This window comes from Myotis myotis, unplaced genomic scaffold, assembly GCF_014108235.1.
Source record: "Myotis myotis isolate mMyoMyo1 unplaced genomic scaffold, mMyoMyo1.p scaffold_m19_p_10, whole genome shotgun sequence".
NCBI classification, from domain to species: domain Eukaryota; kingdom Metazoa; phylum Chordata; class Mammalia; order Chiroptera; family Vespertilionidae; genus Myotis; species Myotis myotis.
Genome location: NW_023416314.1, coordinates 23639388 through 23653562, shown reverse-complemented (window position 1 = coordinate 23653562; position 14175 = coordinate 23639388). Strand labels below are relative to the sequence as shown.

Sequence of the window (14175 nt, the reverse complement as noted above, 5' to 3'; positions counted from 1 at the left end):
CCTCTAACCAACTGATCTCCTGGACCAGGCTCATTCTTCCTTGGTGTTTTTGTATTTGTGGTGGGAGATGAGAGAGTATAATTTATATTAAAGCCCACATATACAAATAACCTCCCAGAAATTTATGTTGTGTTCTGTTACAGTCAATCCTCACCCCCACAGGCAGACATTGTTTTGATTTCTATCACTTTAATGTTTCCTGTTTTTGGACTTTACATAAATAAAATGGTACAGTATGTACTCTTTTATATCTTGCTTCTTTTGTTCAGTTTAATACTCTGAGATTAATCCACGTGGTTGTGTGTATCAGTTTTCTTGCTGAGTAGTATTCCATTGTATGAATACTCCACAATTTGCTTACCCACTCATCTGTTGATGGAAATTTAGGCTGTTTGAAGGTTTGGGCTACTATAAATCAGGCTGCTCTGGATATTCTTGCACAAATCCTTTTGTGGGCATATGTTTCACTTATGCATTCATTTTTGATCATAAGATGGTTTATGCTTAACTCCACAAAAAACTGCCAAACAGCTCTTTAAAGTGGCTGCACCACTTTGCATTCTGATGAAAGCAGTGTCGTCCCAGGTGCTTCACCTCCTCCCCAAATTTAGGATTATCAGCCTTTTTATCTCCGTGATTCCAGTGATGCAAGAAGTGCTCAGCACAGTTCCTGGCATAAGATTTGCCCTCCAAAGAGGTTAGCTATTATTATCATTATTATCAGGGTTAATGCTCAAACATTCTAAATAAAGGGCATCTAAGTTTCTTCTCCCTTATAACCATTTTACTCTTGTTTTAAGCCCTCCATTACAATAACCTCCAGTGTTGACCATGCATCTGTTCATGTATTATGTTTAAAGAGTCGCCCATATCTATTAAAGTGCCTTCTCGGTTTTATAAAGAGGACAGCGCAGAGCGTCACCAATGCCTCGCACGATGAACAGCAAGTGCTCAATAAATAGCACAGCTTCACCTTTCTCCTGCAGCTGCCTCAGTGTAACTTTCCACCTTACTTTGCTCTGGGCTATGTTCCCATCGCCTGGGGATTACATTCTCTTTAGAGCTGCGCTTTGCCCTTCCGACAACAGCAGGTCTGGGCCACCAGCACCTTATCTAGTCTGCAAACTTGGGTTGTCCCCCCTCGTAAGCACAGCTTCCGGGGGCGGGGGGGCATACAGAAGGGGGGATCCTTGCGCTCAGAAAGGGAAGTCTGAGCGGGACCAGACACGTGCTGGTCTCTGGGTGGCAGAGCAAGCTGCTCTTGAGCAAGCTGTCAGGGGACCCATTCCCTTTGGCAAAGCCTGCACCCCAAGACCTCCTCCTGTTCCCACATTTTTCTCCGCCCCCTGCCGGGGCTTAATTATCTCGTTTAGCTCCCTCCCCACTTGGCCTCCTGCCGGGCGGTGCCGAGCGCTCCACCGGGCGCTGCACCGCTTGTGGCGGCCAAAGGGGGCGGCGGGAGCGGGAGCACGAGGGGCCACGATGCCCGAGAACGGATCCTTCCGCAACTGCTGCGAGGCGGACGGGCGGGCCGGGCGCCCAGGCTGGCCCGGAGCGGGCGGCGGGCAGCCGTCCGGGCACCCTCGGCCTCCCTGGGTGGCGCCCGCTCTGTTCTCGGTGCTCGCCGTCACCACCGTGGTGGACATCCTGGGCAACCTGCTGGTCATCCTCTCGGTGCTCAGGAACCGCAAGCTCCGCAACTACGCAGGTGAGCGCCACGCCCGCTTCTGGGCTCGGGCGGACCCCTGGCCCTTGACCTCGCAATCCGCCGCCCAGTCCCTCCTGGGTGCCGGGGTCCCCCGTTCGTTTCTCTCCAATCTAGTCCCCAAGTTTGGTCCTGAACTCAGAAGTTAAGGTGAGTTGCTGCCTTCGCCCCCGACGTGCGGCTCTGACGCTCGCCTCTTGGAGCTGCTGAGGGCGCACTTGGCCCACCGGTGCCGGCAGGACTTGGGGAAAGTTTTTCTTGCGCCCTTGGTGGCGGGGCGCAGGGGCTGCGGGTACCCACGGGCGGCTGGACTGCCGCGCTCTCCCTGGAGCTCCAGCTAGTGGCTGTCCAGATCGGGCCCCTCTCTGGCCACAGACATCTCTGGATCTTGAATATTCCTCACTCTCCCCACAAGCGCTGTGGCTTTAAGCAATAGGTGCTTAGAAAATATTTGCTAAGACAATGCGTGCATTAATGGAAGCATTCCGGTGGTTTTGTGTCAGAACTTATCTCCAGGCCATTTGAAGATCCAGTTCCAACCAGAGAGTGCAAATGCAGAAATCTGCAGGCTCTGCTTGGACCGAGCTGGATTGCTTTGAGATGGTCTGTTTTGGTTGTTTATTTGTTGGTTGGTTTTTGTCCTGAGGACAGGGCATTCGTGAGGATTAAAACAATGATTTGGCCAAATAGTGCTGCAGTCTTGAAAATGTTTTCCCCCTTTCAGCCCAGTCTCATTTCTGTTTTCCCAGTCTCAGGTCTGCAAGGGAACACAGCCAGAGGGAGGGAGTAGTGAACTCTGGCCCTGGAGGGTCCTAGGAGTGTGCTGACCTTTTCGGTTTGGGAAGAAGCTCAGGGACCTATTTGTCAATTTGTAATTTCCCAGTTTGGGCCTTAGAGGCTACTCATATACTGGCGTTAATTAAAATGAAAAGGTAACAGCAGAAAGCCAACTATATAGCTTAAACATGCTTTCCTGAGGAGCTAGAGTGCTAGACTGTTCAGAATGGCCATTTGTAGTCAATGGCTAAATGTTTACATTTCGGGTGGCCCTGTGACTCTAGGATTTTTATCTAAAGAACAAACAAACAAAAGTGAGCTTCTGTCCCTACTAAGGAAAACAATAACTCAGCCCTTTCAGTAGCGGTGGCCAGTATTATTTGGAATATTTTCAAGATACTATTGTGTCCTTTGAGGAAAAGCCTGTCTATTAGGAAAGAGCAGGTTATGATTAGAAAGCTGTATTTAATACTGTCCATCACATCGTCTATTTGCAGCAGCCACAAACATTCATTTCCTTCACAGAGGGACTGGGGCAAGCAGGACCATGCCCTCCGGGTTCTGACACTGGCCACCTCTCTCCCTGACTGATGGGGTGTTTAGAGCAGGCCTGGTGGGGCTGTGGCCCAGCTCAGTGCTGTGGGCTGCCTGCCAGGAGAGAGGTGGTGGCTGAGGGCAGAGTATGCCGCTTCCCCTCTTCTGTCCTGCTGGCCTTTTCTGCACTGCTTGTCGGGCTCACAGAAACCTTAGTGATTTGAGAGCATGGTTGGAGCAGGTCATGCACGTGATACATTTCTGGCACATCCTCCATTCCATCCTTCCTGCCTCCTGTTGAGTCTGTACAGCTTCAGCACGAGAAAATAAAAATTTAACACTGTATCTACATGACATTGATTCCTCACACACTGGTGACTGCTCTAGGCATTCAATTTAACCATTTGGCTTTACTTATTTTTTAAAAAATATATTTTATTGATTTTTTACAGAGAGGAAGGGAGAGGGATACAGAGTTAGCAACATCGATGAGAGAGAAACATCGATCAGCTGCCTCCTGCACACCTCCTACTGGGGATGTGCCTGCAATCAAGGTACATGCCCTTGACCAGATTCGAACCTGGGACCCTTCAGTCTGCAGGCCGATGCTCTATCTACTGAGCCAAACCAGTTAGGGCACCATTTGGCTTTATTAATGATAGTAATGAAAAATCATAGTAGTGACTTAAAATAATGTTGGCAGAGTGAGATTTCAGAAGGTGCTTAAAAACTTAACTTTGAGCCCGGCTGGTGTGGCTCAGTGGTTGAGTGTCAACCCATTAGCCAGAAGGTCATGGTTTGATTCCCACTCCGGGCACATGCCTGAGTTCCAGGCTTGACCCCTACCCAGTCAGGGGTGTGCAGGAGGCAGCCAATCAACGATTCTCTCTCATTGATGTTTCTACCTCTCTGTTCCTCTCCCATCCTCTTGAAATATTTATATAGTTTAAAAACTGAATTTTGAATAGTTAGCACCATTCATTCCACTATTAATCAGGTCTTCTCTTATTAAAGAGTTTGGGTTTCCTTTAAGAAACACTGACCTCAGACCTTTCTGTAATTAAGTCTGGTTCCTTAATTCCTTGGTGCTAAGAAGGTAGGCAAGACAATGAGAACACATATTTCTGATAACCAAGGCACACAGTTTATATTAAGGCCACAGCATCTTTCATAGCAGACATCAGTATCCTTTGCCTGACTATTACAAACCCAGTTTCTCTGGGGGGTAGACCCTGGTCATTCTTAACAGGGGTGTTCCTGATGGCAGGGTACATGGTCAGAGTCATTGTCCTCTTTTATTTTTTTTCAGGACTGCCCTGTCTGCTTCTGTTGCTGCAGGCGTTGGGTTGAATTTTTCAGAGGTGGAACTAGAGAAAGGCAGACAGGAGGAATGGAGGGAAGGGGGAGACAGATGCAGGGAACTGACTCCACTTAGAAGGTAAGGCCAGGCATGTGCTCACTCTGCTGTATTCTCAGAGCCTCGCACAGCACACTTGGCACAGGGTTGGCATCTCATCCTTCTCAGTGTGTGTTTCCTGGGTACCTGTCACATTTGGGGCTCTCCTGACAGCAGCTGAGGACTTTCCCTGTTCCTGGAACTCTTCCTCTTACCCCAGACTAGGCTTCCTCAATGTCAGTCCCTGCTGTTCTGGAACCTTCCTCCATCAAAGTCCTTCTCTCTTTTCTGTGTTTTTAATGTCTGCCTCTTTCCCTTTAGCCAACACACACACACACACACACACACACACACACACACACTCACACAGGTCTCCAGTGTTTAAAAGAAAAAGAAACTTTTCTTGATATTTATGTCTCCTTCTACCTTCCTTCCCTTCTCAGCAGACATCTATCCTATCTACTAAAAGAGAAACATGGTAATTAGCCGTACATCCACTACCCTTCCCATTGGCTAATCAGGGCGATATGCAAATTAACTGCCAGCCAAGATGGCGGCCGGCAGCCAGGCAGCTTCAAGTTAACATGAGGCTTGCTTGCTTCAGTGATGGAGGACTCCAACGTACCCCGCCTGCCGCTGCCGGCCTCTGAGCTTGCAGTTTGAAACATTGTTACAAATATAGAAGCTAAACAAAACCCCAGAAACCTGCTTTCAGCGAGCCGGGATCTCAGAGCTGGAGTTGATACAGTGTTTCGATTATAGAACCCAAACAAACCAGATACCTGCTTTCAGGATTGGAGGCCTCAGAGCTGGAGCCAGAGCTAAAGCTGGCCCAGAATTAAAAAAAAAAAAGAAAAAAAGGAGCAGTTGGGAGCTTCAGTCACCCGCCAGCCTGAAAACAGCCCTCAGCCCCTCACCCAGACTGGCCAGGCACCCCAGTGGGGACCCCCACCCTGAAGGGTGTGTGACCAGCTGCAAACAGCCATCATCCCCTCACCCAGGTTGGCCAGGCACCCCAGTGGGGACCCCCACCCTGATCCGGGACACCCTTCAGGGCAAACCAGCCGGCCCCCACCCGTGCCCCAGACCTCTATCCTATATAGTAAAAGGGTAATATGCCTCCCGGCACCGGGATCAGTGTGACAGGGGGCAGCGCCCAAACCGCCTGATGGCCCTGCGGCTCTGTGTGTGACAGGGGGCGGGGCCACAACCTCCCTATCCGCCCTGCTCTGTTTGTGACAGGGGAAGGTGCCCCAACCCCCTGATCGGCCCTGCTCTGTGGGTGATAGAGGGCGGTGCCCCAACCCCCTGATCTGCCCTGCTGTGTGTGTGACAGGGGTGGTGCCCCAACTCCCCTATCGGCCCTACCCTGTGAGTGACAGGGGGCAGCACCCCAACCCCCTGATGGGCCCTGCTCTGTGCATGACAGGGGGTGGCGCCGCAACCTCCTCATCGACCCTGCCTTGAGTGTGACAGGGGGCGGTGCCCCAACCCCCCAATCAGCCCTACCCTGAACGTGACTGAGGGGTGGCATCGCAACCTCCCAATCCACCCTGCTCTGTGCATGACGGGGCGGCGCCCCAACTCCCCAATCAGCCCTGCTCTGAGCCCGACCAGGGGCTGCACCTAGGGATTGGGCTTGCCCTCTGCCACCCGGGAGCAGGCCTAAGCCAGCAGGTCGTTATCTCCCGAGGGATCCCAGACTGCGAGAGGGCACAGGCCGGGCTGAGGGACCCCCCCTCCCCGCCGAGTGCACAAATTTTTGTGCACCGGGCCTCTAGTATATATATAAAAGCCTAAGCTACCCAACAACCAAATGAGCACTGAACACCAGGGGACAGACACTCAACACAGGAGCTGTCCCCTGGTGGTCAGTGTGCTCCCACAGGGGAAGTGCTGCTCAGCCAGATGCCAGGCTCATGGCTGGCGAGAGCACCGGCTGTGGCAGGAGCCTCTCCTGCCTCCGCAGCAGCACTAAGGATGTCTGCCTGCCAGCTCCCTGGGCCTAAGCCATCAGGTGGACATCCCCTGAGGGCTCCTGGACTGTGAGAGGGTGCAGGCCGGGCTGAGGAACCCCCCTATCCCCCGTCCAGAGTGCATGAATGTCATGCGCCGGGCCTCTAGTAAGCAAATAAATAGGCTGGCCCTGGACAAAGGCTCTCAAGAGGTGTGGAGGAATTGCCGAATTGACCCACAGTCCTTGCCCTCCAGGCGTTACAGGATAAGGAGAGCCTACTTCATCATGGGGCTCTGTCCTACTGCTGACCTCTCATGGAGGTGTCTCTAGGTGGCAGATGTCTTTGGACTGCTGAGTTTGTCCAGTTTGGAGTACTTGCTATCAGAGGAAGACCAAACTGGGCTAAGGTGGAGTCCCTCCCTGAGGTTGCCTGAGCTCTCCAACCTCATAATTCAGTTCTGAATACAGTACCTTATTATCTCTTCCCGAGCAAAAATGAACACATTTTAAATCCCATAATTACATCTTTAGCCAAATAATCATGAAAGCTCATGATATTCTTTAATTCTTACGGTGTAGCTCTCCATAGCCCCGGGATATGAAGACTTTCAGGTTTGACTGCCTTTTCCCCCACCCCAGAAAGTTGGATTCTGTATTAGCATGATACACTGCAGAACTGAGAAGATACTGATGTTGTTCTTACATCTCACCATTCTACATATTTATTGCTGAAAGAGTAGAAGTTAGGGAGCTGGGAAGTAAATTCCAAATTCTCAGTTCTCAAGGATCTCATAGACACATCTTATCTTCTTTAGCCTCCTCCTCACCACTGCCTTCTCACAGCTTATCTCACAGGCATCCTAGTCCAGCACTCACTCTGCATCTTACTCCAGCACTTTGAACCTCTGTCTTGTTCTTCCTCTGCAACTAATAATAATATAAAAACACCAATCCTAAATGATAGCTGATATTACTATGTGCTTATTATGTGTCAGGTACAAATCTCATTTGAAAGAAAGAGGGAGAGGAAAGGAACGAAAAAACCAACCCTGCACAATCCCCCATTAAAGGACATACCTTTCTAAGTTTGCTCTACTTCTCTCCTTCCCTTGAAGGTGGAACCTACAGCACGAAAGTTTATTCTCCAACATTCAACAGAATTTGCCCCTGCTGATATCACTGTTGGTCTCCTAAATGCTAAGCTAAATAGGAATTTTTCTATTCTTCCTCACTTTTGGAGATGACCAGGAAACTACACCATTGCCCTTAATCCATTTGACATTTCTTTTTGTTGATTTCTCTCTTTTTTGCACTTTTTCTCTGTGTGGCTATAGACAATTCACATAATTCATGTGTTGGATTTTTGACCTAGAAAATGGAAATCACACTCTGAACATTAAGGGATTCTGTTGAGAAACGTGAGTTAATTTATATAAATACACATCATGAACTTTAAGATGCTTTACCAATTGTTGTTTTGTTATGACATATAATTAAGGTAATAAAATGCTACTCTGAGAGTCTCCAAGTGATCTTATTTGATGATTCTGGCAGAATGTTTTGTAATACACAGTTACTTTTTTTTTTTAAATGAATGCTTAAGCTCTTAAACATATTTTCTTCTTTTTAAGTAGTTGAAATATCCCCTATCATATTTTTATTTACACTATTAGCTTGCTTTGCCATCCTTTCCTCCATTAATTAAAGTGAAGTTAGATTTCAACTCAGCCCTTATGACCCATTCACATACTCTAGGATTTTCATAAATAATGTGACTTTTGAGGGAAACAATTCCTGCCCTCAAATAATTTGGGAATCGAATTAACAGCTTACATTAATATAAAAGACATTGTTTTAGTATTTGTAAGAAAATCAAGTTTTGATAAATGATCTGCTCACAGTGATTTCAAATGCCTATCCTTAGAAAGTAACAAAGACATCTCACATTCATTTCTTATGCCCTTTCCCATACAAGATCCTATTTGAGGGGTCCTATTTGTGGGATGAAGGTGGCCTGCTACAGGGTCTTGGTGCTTTTGTCCAGCTTCTTGAATTATCCTGCATAAGTAGCCCCATCCCCCGACACTACCCCCAGTCCCATGCCAGCTTATTTATTCCCCACTGTTCCCACCATCTCCTTCGGGCCTTCCTCCCAGCTCTCAACCACACTGAAGGGCCACTGTTTCTGTGTCTGCTCCCCCAACAGCACAGTTAGCATCTCAGCAGTAGGGGCTGTGTCTTTCATCCATCACTGTGCCTACTCAAGCATGGTAGGTACTCAATATTGTAAATGCATTACATATTTGAATGGGTGGAAGATAGAAAAGAGCGCAAGGCACAGGAAGTTTAATCCTGTTAGAAATAATAGACCATCTGTTGACTTCCTTATAATCCTCACTGCATCTTGTTTTTATTTAAGTACCTCCTCTCTGAGACCCTGAGTTTTGTAAAGGGAGGGAGTGTGCCTATCTTGCTCACCACATTTCCCTGAGCCCTGGCATAGGCAGAACCAGGACCTAGCAGATACTCAGCAATATTTGTTGAGAAAATTACTCAATGACTGTGTATTTCTACACCGCCTATTTGAGCTCAGTGACGAGTGACAATTTAAATCCAACTAACTCGCCCTAACAGGTTTGGCTCAGTGGATAGAGCATTGGCCTTCGGACTGAAAGGTCCCAGGTTTGATTCCGGTCAAGGGCATGTACCTTGGTTACAGGCACATCCCCAGTAGGGAGTGTGCAGGAGGCAGCTCGTCGATGTTTCTCTCTCATCTATGTTTCTAACTCTCTATCCCTCTCCTTTCCTCTCTGTAAAAAATCAATAAAATATATTAAAAAAAAATAAATCCAACAAACTCTTCTCCCGGGCATGCAGGGTGGGCACGAGGATGGGAGGTAAGGGCTTTGTCTTCCAGAATTCTCCTATCTGATGGAAACTAGACAGCTCAACACTCGCTGGCTCCTTCCCAGTGTACCAAGTCCTCAACAAGAAATAGGTTTCCCAGGAAGAAGGAAAGAGAGGAGGGGAGAAGAGAGGGAATTGTGATGGTTGATATGTGAAGGGTTGTGCTTTGCGTGTGAATGTGGAAGGGAATTACATATTAGTAAACAGAACCCTGTTGTCTGTGTTTGCTAATACGCCCTGTCTGATGGAGGAAAATGGAAATAAGTCACACTGGAACTTGTGACATAAATATTCATCAGAAGCCTGTGCATGGGGTGCTGACCAGGGCTGTGTGCCTGGCTGATTTCTCACCTGTCTTGAGAAGAAACAGATAGAGAACCGGTTATCTTTCCTTGACTGTCATCCAGGTAGAACCTGACTTCTTACAGATGAGAGACAAAACCAGAATTTTATTCGCCTGACTTAGAATGATGTCAAGAAAGCCAGAAGACAGTATGACATCTGGGCAGTTAACTGTACAGCATGAACTGATTGATTTCAGCCTTTTAAGAACAGCCAGAGTAATAGGGGAGAGTAATTGAATTACTTTCCACGTGGAGTTGGATGTGTTCTCCCCACTATTTACCAGCTGTTTGCCAGCCTTTGGGACATTATTAGGGGATGAGCCACATTAACATGGCAGAGCTTGACTCACTTTCCTGGGGAAACAGCTGGACGGTTTGCACCGGTGCCCAGCAGCTCTTGACTTTCTCCCCAGGTACTGGCAAGTACCAAAAGCTTGTTTGCCACTTAGCAGGCCTGGCTGAGACCAATATTCCTGTGCTGGAAAGAAGCGGGTTTCCTCATCAAAACAGCCGTATGGAGTGTGCATGAGGAGGGGGAAAGAGGCCTTCAAAAGACAAGCAGGGAACTGATGAAAAAATCAACACAGAGAAAGAAGTTCATTAACTCACCCAAGTTCACGTGGACACAAAGTGGCCGAACTGAGATTACTCCAAGTCACTCCAACTCCAGCGCCACCTCCAAATGTCAAAGGGACATTTAAAATTCAGCTGAAAACAAGAACTGGCAGAGAGGAAATCCCCCCACTCTTTTGGGACCAAATAAGGTCTGAGTAGGGGAGTCAGAGACAGAGCTACCAGTGGAGACAGCACACAAGGCTGGGAATTAAATGGAGAAGCAGGAGACCCCTCCACACCCCAGGAAAGTCCTCAGATGTGCATTGCTTGCCTTGCAGAACCAACCAGAAAGAACACGAGTGGGGCTTTATCCCATTGAGTAAATAGATTTCCTAAAATAGTAGCTTGGATGGAATCCTGCAGGTCAATCTGAGGCCCGAGTCTCCTTTACCATCAACCTCTATGTGAATGTCTCAAGAGACAGGGACACTCACTCACTACCTCACAAACACTCCAATTGTCCAAATGATGTCTTTCTCTCCTCTACATCCTGCCTCCCTCAGGCCCTAACCTAGTTGTCTGGACCTAGGAGTGGTTAGGTCTTGAGAACTCCCAGGGAGCTAACAGATTTCTTTGCTGTTGGTTCTGAGTGGGGTTGACCCCAAACCTCTGAGGCCAAAATAGGCACTTCAGGACGGCTGCCTGTGGGTCTTCCAGGTTCCCAAGGGCACCTGGCGCATGTCCCATGGAAACTTCGTTGAGGTGGGGTGAGAATGTCTGTTGGAATGGAAGAGGGCTGAAGAACCTTGTAGGTTCTTAACTGTAAGTTAGAGTCCACCTCACCTAAAGGTCTGACACGGGAACCCCCAGCTGGGTGCCTCTGAGCCTCCCTTTATCTGAATCCTTTTGAAGCCAGACCACAGCCCGGCCTCTCTGATCACTGTGCCTTTTGGACTCTTCCCATCTGCCTGACCCTTGGGTTCCTGGGCTGGTCACATTGGCCTCTGGAGCGCAGAGCAGAGGCATGGTGGCAGTGGGGGATCAGTGTCCTTGCCTCCTTGGAGAGTCCCCTGTGCGAATGCATTCCTTCTGCCCTCAGTGGTCAGCCACTCTTCACCATGTGGCAAAGGACAGAGGACTTGAAACACTGTGTCCAACACCCACTGTGTCCCCAAGAGCCTCTGCTGGTGGGAGAGTGTCTTTTGAGCCTACGGTAGGGGCTCAGAGAGTATGACACTTGGTGAATAAAACAAATGGCATTAGGGACTTTATGTTGTCGGAACGGTCAGGTTTTTGGTGCTTCATTCATGAGTCAGTGTTTAGAAACAGAGACTGTGTTCTTCTGGATTAAGTCCTATCTCCTCCCTGGGATGCTGGCCCAGAACATGCCTACAACATACTCATCAATGGTTGTTGAGGTTTTCTGAGGCTCTCCCTAGATCAGTGAGAGCCAGGAGTATGGACTCGGTGTGTCAGCATACTGAAAAACCCTAACTTAACTCTGGTGCCGTGTCACATATAGAAATTGTTTGATATTTGCAACCATAGTAAAACAAAGACATATTTTTGATATTTATTTTATATATTTAAATGCCATTTAACAAAGAAAAATCAACCAAAAAAATGAGTTCACGTGTCACCTCTGACACGCGTGTCATAGGTTCGCCATCACTGCCCGAGATGGCTGCGCTTGGTGATGCTGGAGAATGTTCTGTTCAGAGGAGGGAGGCAGTTCAGGAAGCGAGGGAATGTGCAGGCAGAGCTGGGAGGCCCGTGGATGCTGTGAGACAGGGAGCATCCACAGCTCCTCCCCTCCACAGAACTGGACTCTGAGCCACCATGCCAGGTGTCTGCCACAGGGCAACATGGCTTCATTTAGGCCCCAGGTAAGGCAGACAGGGAAACACCAGAACTCATCGTTCCCGTTCTCAAAACCTTTCTTCCATGCCACCTGCAAAATGCAATTCACATTTAGAAAAATGAATTAAAAACTCTTGGAAAGTGCCTGTCAACCAGTGGGGAGAGGATGCAGAAGGAAACTGTCAGAGAGAGATGCGGGAGGTGGACAGGAAGAGGGGAGGAATGGCAAGTCCATACTCCTGATTCTCAGACTCATCTCCCCACAATCCTTGCCGGAGTTAAATGATCAAAACCACGGAGCACCTGTGCCTATCATGAAACCAGTTACCATTCGTGAGCACCCACTGTGTCCCCAAGCATGATGAACCATTATTTCATTCTCACAGCCACAGTATAAAGTAGCATCATCATCCCCCGTTTACAAATGAGAAAAGTGAGTCCCGGAGAGTCTGAGCAACTGCTTCAGTCACACAGTTAGTGAGCAGAGGTGCGGTTGGAACCCAGAACTCCATGTCTCTCAAAGCCACCTGGTTTCCACTCCCAGTACTAACGGTAACCCAGTTAGTTACTATGAAGTAACTGAACAAAGAATAGAACATGTTACAGAATACAAGTCTCGAGGTCTCATCCTGACTCCTGCTTCCTGTTTCCTGTTCCAGGTAATTTGTTCTTGGTGAGTCTGGCATTGGCTGATCTGGTGGTGGCCTTGTACCCCTACCCACTAATCCTCATGGCCATCTTCCATGACGGCTGGGCCCTGGGGGAGGTGCACTGCAAGGCCAGTGCCTTTGTGATGGGCTTGAGTGTCATCTGCTCCGTCTTCAACATTACTGCCATTGCCATTCACCGCTACTGCTACATCTGCCACAGCATGGCCTGCAACCGGATCTGCCGGCACTGGCACACCCCACTCTACATCTGCCTCGTCTGGCTCCTCACCGTGGTGGCCTTGGTGCCCAACTTTTTCGTGGGGTCCCTGGAGTATGACCCACGCATCTACTCCTGCACCTTTAACCAGACAACCAGTACCCAGTACACCGTGGCGGTGGTGGCCATCCACTTCCTCCTCCCCATGGCTGTCGTGTCCTTCTGTTACCTGCGCATCTGGTTGCTGGTGCTCCAGGCCCGCAGGAAGGCCAAGTCCGAGAGCAGGCTGCGCCTGCGGCCCAGCGACATCCGGAGCTTTCTCACCATGTTCGTGGTGTTTGTCATCTTCGCCATCTGCTGGGCCCCGCTGAACTGCATCGGCCTTGCTGTGGCCATCAGCCCAGAGGAAATGGCTCCTCAGGTGCCAGAAGGGCTCTTTGTCACGAGCTACTTCCTGGCTTACTTCAACAGCTGCCTCAATGCCATCATCTACGGGCTCCTGAACCAGAACTTCCGCAGGGAATACAAGAAGATTGTCTCGGTCCTTTGGAAACCGTGGTTCTGCTTTCAGGACACTTCCAGGGGCAACCACACTGAGGGGCAGCAGGGCCAGGATCTACCTGTTGTTAATGCCCAGCACCCCGTCCAAGCAGACGCTCTCTAGCCTGGATCTGAGACACACCGGCTGGGAGGCAAACTCAGCACTGGTAGAAGTGAATCTGCTCCAAGGGTGAGATCAGACACCCTGCTATGCTGTCCTGTTAGCATGACGGCACGTGGCTTGTGGAACTTTATTCTGTGGACAGAAGCCTGTTACCACCCTTGATTCAGGTTGGTCAAGGGACAACTACAGGTACTGGGGGCCATGTCCTCCTGAGCATAGGCCCGGACCTGGCAGATATTCTCAGTGGTGCATTCAAGGCTTGACGTCTACAAGGTCTAAAAAGACAGAATAAGGAAAGGCCTGGGGCAGAAGAAGCCAATTCTTTCTCATCACTTTCATCTCCTTGCTGCTTTCTCTTTTCCCCCCTGAGGGGTGGCAGGAATGGATATCTTCCAGTTAGCAAGAATGAAGGAGCAAGCTCTGAAGAGCTGGAAGGTGGGTAGCTGTGTAGGGGCCTCAGGGGGCTGGGGTGGGTGCAGAGGGCAAGCAGTCTACATTCTCCCCCCCCGACCTTTCCTACACATACATACATGCATGCACCTGCACACACACCATCATATATACATTGTATATGCCACCACATCACACCGTGTGTGATCTGTATATATG

General features: G+C 49.1%; 1 protein-coding gene across 1 annotated transcript; it reads left to right on the top strand.

Moving 5' to 3' along the window:
- Positions 1-1482: 1482 nt before the first annotated feature.
- MTNR1B (melatonin receptor 1B) lies at positions 1483-13566 on the top strand. The gene is made up of 2 exons (XM_036321425.1): positions 1483-1708; positions 12695-13566. The coding sequence occupies exons 1-2, from the start codon at positions 1483-1485 to the stop codon at positions 13564-13566; spliced, it is 1098 nt and encodes a 365-aa protein (XP_036177318.1).
- The last annotated feature ends 609 nt before the right edge of the window (positions 13567-14175 follow it).